This window comes from Phycodurus eques, unplaced genomic scaffold (genome assembly GCF_024500275.1).
Source record: "Phycodurus eques isolate BA_2022a unplaced genomic scaffold, UOR_Pequ_1.1 contig_26, whole genome shotgun sequence".
Classification (NCBI taxonomy): domain Eukaryota; kingdom Metazoa; phylum Chordata; class Actinopteri; order Syngnathiformes; family Syngnathidae; genus Phycodurus; species Phycodurus eques.
This window is the reverse complement of record NW_026904023.1, coordinates 368,212-381,338: the sequence shown is the minus strand read 5'-3', so window position 1 is coordinate 381,338 and position 13,127 is coordinate 368,212. Positions and strand designations below refer to the sequence as shown.

Genomic DNA, 13,127 nt, shown 5'->3' with positions numbered 1-13,127 from the left:
ATGACTGACAATCTCCCTCGACCTTGGGGCCCATGCAAGATCTCACGTCGTGGGTATCAATGATCTTGAGAACGGTGAGGGATCAAAACTATATGGGGGATCTGGTCAATCAGATGAAGAGAGCTGAGACCACAGTCACAAAGGTTACCAATTAGTAACACCCTACGTTGTCATGGATTGAAATCCTGCAGTGCCCAAATGGTCCCCCTGTTCAAGCCAGCACATATCCAGGCTTGTCTAAAATTTGCCAGTGACCGTTTGGATGATCGAGAGGAGGATTGGGACTATGTCATGTGGTCACAAAATGTGAATTGTTGAAGTGGTATGAATCCACTGTACATACAGGAATAATTTTGAGCAGTTTAGATGTGTGCCAAATTTGCCAGCAGGTGGCACTATGATTACTATTTGTAGATGTCTTCTGGCTGGGACTCTAATCAAGAGTGTGAAATTTTGAAAGAAACAATATGGGCATTCGTGGTGTAGTGGCAACAGCTTTTGTTGTCACAGCGAAACATAAAAGTTTGTCACAGGTTTGAAAAGATATGACCATCTGGAGTCAAGTTCCAACAGCATTTGATGTCACGGTGAATCATCAAAACGCCAGGGCCACCTTCTGCTGAAACGTCACTTTTTATTTTTTATTTTATTTTTTTTCAAAGCATGATCAATGTCTTGAGGCTTGACTGACAAAATTTCAGGTGGATGTGGTCAACGTGCTTGGAGCAGTACATTGAAAGGTAGAAGATGACATTTGTTGTCGGCACTAGGTGGTGCTATATTTAGAACAAAATATTGGCATACAGATTTCTTTAGTTTGTAACTCCTATCAAACATGAGGTTTGGGATTTGTTTGGAGCATGTACAGAGAAAAAGCATTTCCAGTTTTGTAGCTAAGGAAATTTGATGTGCAACATTTGATGCCCTGCCCCATCATATAGTCTGGCAAAACAATAAACTTTGAACATATTTTAATGTCCCTGATGTTGAGATAGTACTGACCAAGTTTGTAGTCAATCAGATGTAACCTCCAGGACAAGTTCGCGAAAGTATGACCCAAGCGAATGTGCAAAAATACGCCTAATTTACAATTTTTAAAAATCTCAACTCAGTTCCTGTTCATTTTAGAATATGGCTTCCATTGACTTTTTTGTACATGCCAGAGAGCTACACGGGCCCTACAATTTTTGTAGACCTTTCTGGAGACGGTGCATTATAGGGGTTGCTACAGAGTCTTCGAGTACGACAACTTTAAAATATAAAATTTTTCACACTAAACTGGATATCATTTTCATTCCACTTCACAACACAAAAGCCCGACGAACAGCATGTCACCGTGGCAACAGCGTTAGACAATATGAGAAGCTTTTAATAACTTTGCATCTCCAGTATCATCCGACCGACTTACTTACGTCCACTTAGATACTGATGAAGTTTGAAGTTGCGAAAATCTCTTAGAGGAATTAGTAAAAATATGATGGCTGTAAAAGGGGCAAATCGGTCTGACTTTGAAAGGGAATTATAAACGGTGGCCTTCCTGTTGGTTTTAGGGTATGGCTCCAAGAGACGTTTTTGTAGGTCTTGGGCTGTTACATATGAATGCGGCCCTATAGGGGGCACAAGCCAGTGCAAACTGTAGGCCGGTCCCAAGCCCGGATAAATACAGAGGGTTGCGTCAGGAAGGGCATCCGGCTTAAAACTTTGCAAAAAACAAATATGATTGTCCATCCAAAGAATTTCATACCGACTCGGTCGTGGCCTGGGTTAACATTGTCCCCCACCGGAGCTGTGATCCTACAGATGCGTCAGTGGAGATTCAACTACTGTGGGTCGAAGACGACGGACAGGTGAAAAGCAGGTTCTTCGGCAGAAAGAGAAGAGGTAAGCATGCCAGGCTGGAAACTAAAGAAGGAAAAAAAGATCTTTACAGGTTGGCCAGAGAGAGGGCTAGAGATGGGAAGGATGTGCAGCAGATTAGGGTGATTAAGAATAGAGATGGAAATGTGTTGACTGTTGCCAGTAGTGTGCTGAAAAGATGGAAAGAATAAGTATTACATTACATACATTACATACATACATCTTTGACGCTCTTGAGGATTTGATGAATGAGGAAAATCAGAGAGAAAGAAGAGTAGAAGAGGCGAGTGTGGTGGAACACAAAGTCGCAATGATTAGTCAGGGGTAAGTTCTGAGGATGAAAAATTGCAATGCAGTTGGTCCTGATGACATTCCTATGGAGGTCTGGAAGCATCAAGGAAAGGTGGCTGTGTAGTTTTTGACCAGCTTGTTCAACAGAATTCTACCGGGTGAGAAGATGCCTGAGGAATGGAGGAAAAGTGTGCTGGTGCCAATTTTTAAGAACAAGGGTGATGTGGAGAGCTGTGGAAACTATAGAGGAATAAAGTTGATGCGCCACACAATGAAGTTATGAGTAAGAGCAGTGGAGGCTAGACTTAGGACATAAGTGAGTATTTGCGAGCAACGGTATGGTTTCATGCCTAGAAAGTACCACAGATGCACTATTTGCCTTGTGAGTGTTGATGGAGAAGTACACAGAAGGTCAGAAGGAGCTGCATTGCGTCTTTGTAGATATGAAGAAAGCCTAAGACAGAGTACCCAGAGAGGAACTGTGGTACTGCATGCAGAAGTCAAGAGTGGCAGAAAAGTATGTTCGAATAGTACATGACATGTATGAGGGCAGCAGAACAGTGGTGAGGTGTGCTGTAGGTGTGACAGAGGAGTTTAAGGTGGAGGTGGGACTGCATCAGGGATGAGCCCTGAGCCCATTCCTGTTTGCAGTGGTGATGGATAGGCTGACAGATGAGGTTAGACTGGAGTCCCCGTGGACCATGATGTTCGCAGATGACATTGTGAATTGCAGTGAAAGCAGGGAGCAGGTGGAAGAACAGTTAGGTGGAGCCATGCACTGGAAAGGAGACGAATGAAGATTAGCCAGCAGTAAGACAATCAATGCGCATAAAGGAGAGGGGTGGAGGGGGAAGAGTGAAGCTACAAGGAGAAGACATAACGAGGGTTGAGCACTTTAAAAAATTGGGGTCAACAGTCCAGAGCAACGGTGAGTGTGGTAAGGAAGTGAGGAAACGAGTACAAGCAGGTTGGAACGGGTGGAGGAAGGTGTCAAGTTTGTTATGTGACAGAAGAGTCTCTGCTCGGATGAAGGGCAAAGCTTATAAAACAGTGGTGAGGCCAGCCATGATGTACGGATTAGAGACAGTGGCACTGACAAGACAACAGGAAGCAGAGCTGGAGGTGGTGGAAATGAAGCTGTTGATGTTCTCTCTAGGAGTGACCAGGTTGGATAAAATTAGAAATGAGGTCATTAGAGGGACAGCCAAGATTAGATGTTTTGGAGACAAAGTTAGAGAGAACAGACTTCGATGGTTTGGAAACATCCAGAGAAAAGATAGTGAGTATACTGATAGTGATGATGAGGACGGAGCTGCCACGCTGGGGCGACCCCTAATGGGACAAGCCGAAAGGAACAGAAGAAGAAGAAGATAGCTTGTTATCCGATACAATCCTCTTTAAAGGAGTCAGGGCTTTTTCACTTTGCACATATCTTTATGTCTATGGTATAAACAGGGTTGGGAGGGTTGGTAGCTCAATAGATAGCTCGATTGATAGCTAGATAGATAGTGTAGTGACGCTGATCCAGTTGCCAGAACCTCCCCCCACGTGATGGGCTGCATTCTTCCAGGCTGGCAGAAATTAAGGTGTTGAGGTTCGCTCGAGGCGTGACCAGGTTGGATAAAATTAGAAATGAGCTCATCAGAGGGACAGCCAATGTTAGATGTTTTGGAGACAAAGTTAGAGAGAGCAGACTTCGATGGTTTGGACACGTCCAGAGGAGAGAGAGACTGAGTGTATTGGTAGAAGGGTGATGAGGATGGAGCTGCCAGGCAAGAGAGCTGGAGGAAGATAAAAGAGAAGGTTGATAGATGTAGCGAGGGAAGATTTTTAGGCAGTTGGTGTTAGAGGGGAAGAAGCAGGAGAAAGACACGCTGTGGCGACCCCTAACGGGACAAGCCGATAGGAAAAGATGTGAAGGGCTGTTACATGTGCCTCACAATTTTGGTAGACCTAGGATCAGAATCATCTTTATTTGCCAAGTATGTCAAGGAATTTGTCTCTGGTAGTAGGAGCTGCTCTCTTATGACAGCAGACAGCCATTTCGACAAAAAAAAATACTTTTGAGACATAAAAACCTAAAAACACACTACAAAGAGACGCTGAGCAAAGGAAGGTTACCGGTAATTAGGTGATCCTGATCCAATAACAGTTGTACAAATGATGCACTCCTCTAGAAATTTAGAGTAGTTTGAAATGACTACGAGAGTAATAATCTGGAACAGTGACAATTGTGCAAATGATCCACATAGTTCTCAAGATCATGAGTGGTCAGTATTGGCCAACAATAGATATGCAAATAGTGTAGAATGACGAGACTACCCGAGTGAGTGTACGAATAATGTAGAAGTGTCCCGACAGAGAAGTGACAACAATCTCACGACAAAATTGGCAGCATGTTACAATGGAATTGTAAGTTAACTGTTTAGGAAGTTAATGGCAAGAGGGAAGAAAGTGTTGGGAGCGTCTGCTTGTTTTAGTTTGCATTGATCGACAGCGCCTACCTGAGGGAAAGAGTTGGAATAGGTGGTGACCAGGATGTAGAGGCTCCAAGAAGATTTTGCATGGTCTTGTCTTAGTTCTGGCAGCATGCAAGTCCTCAAGGGAGGTAGGGGTGTACTGAAAATGTTTTCAGCAGTCCTGATTGTCCGTTGCTGTCGGAGTTTGTCCTGTTTTGTGGTTGCACCAAACCAGACTGTGATGGATGAACACAGGACTGATTCGATGACTTCTGTGTAGAACTGCTTCAACAGCTCCTGTGGCAGGCCGTGCTTCCTCAGAAGCTGCAGGAAGTACATCCTCTGCTGGGCCTTTTTGAGGATGGAGTTTATCTTGGTCTCCCACTTCAGGTCCTGAGAGACTGTAATTCCCAGGAACTTGAAGGTCACGACGGTTGACACAGGGAAGTTGCACAGCGTGAGAGGCGTGAAAGATGTTTCCTGAAGTCCACGATCATCTCTACAGTCTTGAGTGTGTTCAAATAGCAATTGTGTTGGCCGCGCCAAAGCTCCAGCCACTCCACTTCCTGTTGATATGCAGTCTCATCACCGTCTTTGATGAGACCGATGACTGTGGTGTCATCTGCAAACTTAACGAGTTTGACAAAAAAAAAGAGGGAGAAGAACAGCTGAGAGAGGACACATCCTTGGTGCTGATGGTGCGTGTGGATCAGGTACTGTCCCCCAGCCTCACCTGCTGCGTCCTGCCTGACAGGAAGTTGTAAATCCACTGGCAGATGGCAGGCAAAACGCTGAGCTGGAGAAACTTGGAGGAGAAGAGTTCAGGGATGATGCTGATGAACGCACAGCTGAAGTCCACGAACAGGATCCTTGCGTATGTCCCCGTGTCATTGAGAAGTTCCAGGATGAAGTAAAGTCCAATGTTGACTGCATTATCCACAGACCTGTTTCCTCGGTAGGCAAACTGCAGGGGTCTAACAGGGGTCCTGTGACGCTCTTGAGATGGACCAGCACGAGGAGTTCAAAGGTCTTCATGACCACAGGATGGTACGCACAGTTCCACAGAACTATTGAAGATGTGTGTGAAGACAGGAGCGAGCTGGTCCGCGCAGACTTTGAGGCAGGATGGGAACACAAGGTCTGAGCTCGCCGCTTTGTTGTCTTTTGTTGTTTGAAGATATGTCTCACATTCTGTTCATGGATGGTCAACACAGAAAAGGGAGTCAGAGGTGTGATGGTGGTCGGTGATTTGAATGGGTGGGTATCTGGTGTGCAAGTGTCCTTGTCAAATCTGCAGTAGAAGGTGTTCAAGTCGTCAGCCAATCCTTTATTGTTCTCCGCTTGGGGGGATGGTCGCTTGGAGTTATTTAGGGATTTTAATCCTCGCCAGATTGATTTAAAGTCAATAGCAGGAAACTGTTTTTCGAGCTTTTCTGTAATATTTTATTCCACTGGTTTTAAACCGGCGGCACGGTGGACGACTGGTTAGAGCGTCTTCCTCACAGTTCTGAGGACCAGGTTTCAATGCCCGGCCCCGCCTGTGTGGAGTTTGCATGCTCTCCCCGTGCCTGCATGGGATTTCTCCGGGCACTCCGGTTTCCTTCCTCATCGTAAAAATAGGCATGGTAGGTTCATTTAAGTCTCTAAATTGCCCCTAGGTGTGAATGTTAGTGCGAATGGTTGTTTGTTTTTGTGTGCCCTGCGATTGGCTGGCAACCAGTTCAGGGTGTACCCCGTCTCCTGCCCAAATGATAACTGGGATAGGCTCCAGCACGACCGTGACCCTTGTGAGGATAAGCGGCTTGGAAAATGGATGAATGGTTTTAAACCGTGAAATAATACCAAATTGGGAAATTAACACTCAGAGGCGGTCCAACTCCCCTTTTGGTCCAGAAGGTGGTGGGAAAGGAAGGCGGGAGGGGGTAAACCACCCCCTTCTGGCTCGCTTCGGCCATAAAAATGCCGGAGCTATGCTCTCTGGGCAGCTTTAGTCTCACCCGACCAACTTGCCGACGATTGGCCCAGGCAGGACGCCCACCTCACCACGAGGTGATGAGGACACATCGGACCATCCTTGGCTGCAGACAATTCTACAACCTACCCTGTTTGGGGGCCTGAGCTCACCCCGAGGGAACGGAAGCGGACACAACGCGCCCGTTCCGAACGTCTTACGAGCCAAGACACCCGGGCTTCTGCTGTCCTGCTTGGGAAATTTTTTTTTTGTCCTTTTTTCCTTTTGTTCTTCCTTTCCGCCAAATCCACCTGTTCCCGGTGCGGACCGGGCCGGCCGAAAACTCGGAAGCTTGACCCGCCTGCCTCAAACGCGTTCAAGACATGTAACTCCAACATTGCGGTCTACTAAAAGTACAGATTCTAGTAAATTTGGGTTTAAATTAGGCTTTGCACGATCATGATTTTTGGGGCCGATCACCGACCAGCGAGTTTAAAAAAACAATAACCGATCACCAATCCGATCACAAGATGGCGGAATGTGTCTATTTAAATGACCTGTTCATTGACTGTATATACTTGTGTACTTAATTGCTCAAAAAATATATTTACAATAAATAATATTTGTTCCTCTTTTTATGCCAGTGAGGCATAGTGACTGACAGAACAAATGAATGGTCTTCTATTAGATGGCAGGAAGTAAATACAGTAATTAATCTATCCACTTTTTGTGACATTTTTGTTTGTTGGTGTGCCGTGAGATTTTTCAATTGTAAAAAATGTTCCGTAGCTCCATAAAGGTTGGAAATCACTGCTCTAATCAGATCGTGTATTCTAATCAGTCAGGTGAAACCAACATTGAGTGACAGAAATAATGGGTGCTAACTTACTGTAATTAAATTACTTTACATTTTTATGCCCCTGGTAGGGTCACCCATGGCAAACAGGTCCTAGGTGAGGAACCAGACAAAGCACGGCTCAAAGACCACCCCTTATAATGACGACAAAAAATGGACTTGGGTTTCCCTTGCCCGGACGCGGGTCACCGGGGCCCCCCTCTGGAGCCAGACCTGGAGGTGGGGCTCGAACGAGAGCGCCTGGTGGCCGGGCCTGCACCCATGGCCGACAACAGCCCGAAAGGGTAACGTGGGTCCCCCTTCCCATGGGCTCACCACCTGAGGAAGGAGCCATAGGGGTTGGGTGCAGTGCGTGCTGGGTGGTGGCCGAAGGCGTGGACCTTGGCGATCCGATCCCTGGTTCCAGAAGCTGGCTCTAGGGATGCCGTAAAGCTGAAGAAGGAGTCCTATCGGGCCTTTTTGGCCTGTGGGACTTCTGAGGCAGCTGATGGCTACCGGCTGGCCAAGCGAAATGCAGCTTTGGTGGTCAGTGAGGCCATGGAGAAAAAAGTCCGGACGGTTTCGAGGAAATTCTGGTCCACCATCCGGTGTCTCAGGAGGGGGAAGCAGTGCACCATCAACCTTGTGTATAGTGGGGATGGGGCGCTGCTGACCTCGACTCTGGACGTTGTGAGCCAGTGGGGAGAATACTTCGAAGACCTCCTCAATTCCACCAACACGCCTTCCCATGAGGGAGCAGAGTCTGGGTTCTCTGAAGTAGGCTCTCCTATCTCTGGGGTTGAGGTCACCGAGGTGGTTAAAAAGCTCGTCGGTGGCAAGGCCCCGGGGGTGGATGAAATTCGCCCGGAGTTCCTCAGGCACTAGATGTTGTAGGGCTGTCCTGGTCAATACGCCTCTGCAACATCGCATGGACATCGGGGACAGTGCCTCTGGATTGGCAGACTGGGGTGGTGGTCCCCATTTTTAAGAAGGGGGATCGGAGGGTGTTTTCCAACTACAGGGGGATCACACCCCTCAGCCTCCTTGGTAAGGTCTATTCAGGGGTGCTGGAGAGGAGAATCCTTCGGGAAGTTGAATCTCAGATTCAGGATGAGCAGTGTGGTTCTCGTCCTGGCTGTGGAACAGTGGACCAGCTCTACACCCTTGGCAGGGTCCTCATGGGTGCATGGGAGTTCGCCTAACCAATCTACAGGTGTTTTGTGGACTGGGAGAAGATGTTCGACCGTGTCCCTCAGGGGGTCCTGTGTGGGGTGCTTCGGGAGTATGGGGTACCGAACCCCCTGATACAGGCTGTTCGGTCCCTGTACGACCGGAGTCAGATTTTGGTTCGCATATCCGGCAGTAAGTCGGACTCGTTTCCGGTGAGGGTTGGACTCCGCCAAGGCTTCCCTTTGTTACCAGTATTCTGTTCATAACTTTTATGGACAGAATTCTCTCGGCGCAGCCGAGGCGTAGAGGGAGTCCTGTTTGGTGCCCTCAGTATTGCATCTGTGTTTTTTGCAGATGATGTGGTTCTGTTGGCTTCGTCAAGCCGTGACCTCTAACTCTCTCTGGAGCAGTTCGCAGCTGAGTGTGAATCGGCTGGGATGAGAATTAGCAAAATTCAAATCTGAGACCATGGTCCTCAGTCGGAAAAGGGTGCGTGCCCTCTCCAGGTCGGGGAAGAGATCCTGCCCCAAGTGGAGGAGTACAAGTATCTTGGGGTCTTGTTCATGAGTGAGGGTAGAATGGAATGGGAGATCGACAGGCGGATCAGTGCAGCGTCTGCAGTGATGCAGACTTTGTATCGATCCGTAAAGAAGGAGCTAAGCCGAAAGCTCTACGTTCCTACCCTCACCTATGGTCACGAGCCGTGGGTCATGACCGAAAGAACAAGATCCCGGATGCAAGCGGCCAAAATGAGACGGGCTCTCCCTTAGAGATAGGGTGAGAAGCTCGGTCATCCGGGAGGATCTCAGAGTAGAGCCGCTGCTCCTCCACATCGAAAGGAACCAGATGAGGTGGCTGGGGCATCTGATTCGGATGCCTCCCGGACGCCTCCCTGGTGAGGTGTTCCGGGCACGTCCCACCGGGAGGAGACCGTGGGGACGACTCAGGACACGCTGGAGAGACTACATCCTTCGGCTGGCCTGGGAACGCCTCGGGAACCCCTGGAAGAGCTGGATGAAGTGGCTGGGGAGAGGGAGGTCTGGGCGTCCCTGCTAAAGCTACTGCCCCCGTGACCCGACCTCGGATAAGCGGTAGAAAATGGATGGATGGAATACCCTGGATGTTTTTGGGATGTGGGAGGAAACCGGAGTACCCAGAGAAAACCCACGCAGGCACAGGGAGAACATGCAAACTCCACACAGGCAGGGCCGGGATTTGAACCCCGGTCCTCAGAACTGTGAGGCGGACGTGCTAACCAGTCATCCCACCGTGCTGCCTGTAGGATAAAGATTAAGAAAATTCTTAAAGTTTTGGATCAGCCATCCGTTGTGACTTCAAACTCCTGCAATTGGCTGAGATGCATCAGAAGGACGTCCTTTTATAGGGAAATAGGGGTGCGGTTAATGCAGGTTACAGGTCACGGTACAAGCGCTTGATGTCGAATAAATTCTGATTCATTAACATACGCACAGTGTTGCGAAGAAAAGTGGCCAATTTGAACATGTAATAAATCTTATGGTGACTTTGCGTATATGCCTAATTTGTGTGCAGAGTGAGAATATTTCTACGCATTTATTAGTAAATGAGGCCCAATGTTATTAAGTGCCCGATGAGGGTCCCATTCACAGTCATAGTGAACCTCTCGATACCTGTGCAATGAAGGACTCTTGCCACTGGATGGCAATGTCTCAATACAAGCACTACATTGAGGAAAAACCTGTTCACCTTTGCAACTATGTACTGGCAGTACCGAAGTTATACAATGTGTTGTACACTTCAGCACTAAACACAGAGGTAAGTATATTAACCTCAGCCCCCAAGTAAGGTCCAAACATTTATGGGCAGCCTTTATTCTTAGCCTCGCTAAACTTGGTAATGTGTGCGTTTTTGGCTCCTATTATTTTCTTACGCTGATTTAAAATAAACTTACTGTCATTGGAGGGGCAGAATCGTGATGAGCTTGTATAGGGAAACTCGGTGAGGTCAGAGGTTGCTCCCAGTGGAGGTTCAGAGAGGACATCGGCTACATAGCAGGCATTTAAGTCAGTCAGTGAACTGGTCAGATCACACATAGTTGTCGAGATACGTATGCAATTAGAGTTCCTCTGTTTGTCCCTTGACACCCTGCAGCAAGTTTCACACACAAAACATTAGACGTATGTAAATACTGCTCATACAAAAAAAACAAGCATGAAATGTCAGAAGATCAGAAAGTCGCTATTGGAAGAACTGTACTACTGCACAATTTCTATGAAAAGGTCTTACACAGAGAACTCCACAGTGTATGAGTAATCTGTTGGTAATGGCTCCCAAGTCAGAATGGTTTTAAAGTTGGTAGATTTCCAGCTGACGGTCTGTGCACTGGGATAAGACCCTGCAAAATAATGAAAACACATCATATGGAAATACTTTTCTATATTGCTATTTGTCAAATAAATAATTCAATAAATACAATTTTGAAAATAAGAAATTTGTAATCACATTGTATCAAAGTTGCAACATCACCAATGACCATGACTATGACCAAAATCTCTGCAGCTGAAAAGCAGACAAAATAGCTTTACACACCTGAGCAAATGTAAACTTTAAACATACTGCATGAAGACTGATTAAGCCTTTTTTCTGAAACTATTATCTAAATTCTTTGAACTCAAAATAATGAGATAGACAGAAAACATTTTCAAGAGCCAACAGAAACCATGCAACAAGTTTGCCGTCTAAAGAACAATATGACAATCATCTATGTGAAGCTGAAATATATCCACGTTTACCTCACCAATAGCTCCATTAATCCACTCCTATCACACTGTTAGTTTTCTCCATATTCATTAACAGAATCTCACCACAGAATGCAGAAAGTAAATCCCTACTTTGAACTGTATGGACTGTGACTTATGGGTAAAAAACGTTTAAGTCATATGGGTAAAAAGCTTTTAAGTCATAAACCACAGTAAGTCAGTCTTGGCATTGTTGTTGTGTGGTCTATGACTGGTTATGGGTTCGGTTGACATGGTGAGTGACATTGTGGAAGTCACAAAACATAAATTATTTCATTCAAAAAAGCACATTGACAAAGTATAGTAGAGTATTTCCTCCTCTTGATTTCATCAGTCTTAAAGAATATCTATTTATTTTACCTTTTTTTTTTATCCATTCAAGGAGCAGGATAGGGAGTCACTGATGGTGGAGTGGTACACTCGCCTGACTTTGGTGCAGGGCGGCGTGGGTTCAGTTCCCACTCAGTGACGGTGTGAATGTGAGTGCGAATGGTTGTCCGTGTCTATATGTGCCCTGCGACTGACTGGCGACCAGTTCAGGGTGTAGTCCGCCTTTCGCCCGAAGTCAGCTGGGATAGGCTAGGATAAGGATAACCAGGATAAGCGGTGTTGACAATGGATGGATGGATGGATGGATGGATGGAATAGGATAGGAATAGATTCTCTTTTGCAATGTTGACCTGACAGCAGAATACCTCAAGCAAAATAAGGGCAAATAAATGCACAGACAACAAACTGTACAGTGTAAACATGTACGCTTATTGTATTTATATATGGTACAGTATGTTAATCAATACTATAACGTAACTATCCAAATTTGAAATAGCTAAATGAAGGGGAAATTAATTCAAGAAAATGTAACTTTTACGTGCAGGTTTAAACAAATGTTCTTTTTATGGCCGACATTTGTGTCTTTTTATTTTATTTATTTACCCACCTTTGGGTTTATGTGCACCATGTCGATGGTGGTATGTATTTATCGCTATGTACAGCACTGTGCTTGTTTTTAAAGTGCTGAACAAAAGAAAATGGATTGAATTCCATTACAAGCAAATTTACAGTATTCAGTCAGGTAACTTTTGTGAATTAAAATGGTTTCGATTGCAGGTATTTTTATTTTACAGCTTTTTAGATGTTGACGCGATGTGGCATGGTTCCAGGGATGCTTTATGATGAATACCATCGACCAAAACAAAAATAGCACATGGTTATTGTGCGCGTGTGGTTAAATACAATTAGTTTTTAAATTTACGTCAGTGACATATACTTGGAAGTAAGCGGACTGGGTGAACTCACCTGTGACGGCGTTTGAGTAGAGAAAGGCGAGTATGAGCAGCGCCAGAGCTGCTTGTGTCCATTTTGTCGCCAGCATTCTGTGGTAAATAAATTCCACAGTTTGTATAATCCACCTGAAAATGTGTCTGCTGTAGTTTGTTCTTAGAGGCTGTGTTAGTATACAGCGCTCAACCGACCTCTTCAACTGACGCTTGCATGGCTACTGTGATTTGAATGTACAGTACCATCGACATCTAATAGAAATAGACCCCGCCCTGGGTGGGTTGGCACGTTGCTGGAATACGTAAACGCGACCGCCATATTTCATTTGCTTGCTCTGCCCCATAACCTCAAAATATCTATCATTTTGACTCGTCAAAATTCCAGTTCAAGATATCTTCAATTCCCCTCAATACAGGAAAACAACACATAACATTTCAGATATCCGCATATGAAGTTTTAACCAGGTAAAATGACGTATCTATAAGTGGAATTTTGACTCGTCCAAATTA

General features: G+C 45.8%; 1 protein-coding gene across 2 annotated transcripts in view; it reads right to left on the bottom strand.

Moving 5' to 3' along the window:
- The window catches only part of f3a (coagulation factor IIIa), a 52,353-nt gene extending 39,519 nt beyond the window's left edge, over nucleotides 1–12,834 (bottom strand). The window contains exons 1-4 of one of the 2 annotated variants that reach the window (XM_061669835.1): nucleotides 12,637–12,834; nucleotides 11,045–11,101; nucleotides 10,829–10,937; nucleotides 10,494–10,687 (exon numbers count right to left, since the gene is read on the bottom strand). In XM_061669835.1, coding sequence (XP_061525819.1) covers nucleotides 10,494–10,687; nucleotides 10,829–10,937; nucleotides 11,045–11,101; nucleotides 12,637–12,712 — 436 coding nt within the window. In that variant the 5' untranslated portion in view covers nucleotides 12,713–12,834. The remainder of the gene's footprint in view (nucleotides 1–10,493; nucleotides 10,688–10,828; nucleotides 10,938–11,044; nucleotides 11,102–12,636) is intronic. The other variant, XM_061669836.1, reaches the window with a different exon arrangement.
- Nucleotides 12,835–13,127: the final 293 nt, after the last annotated feature.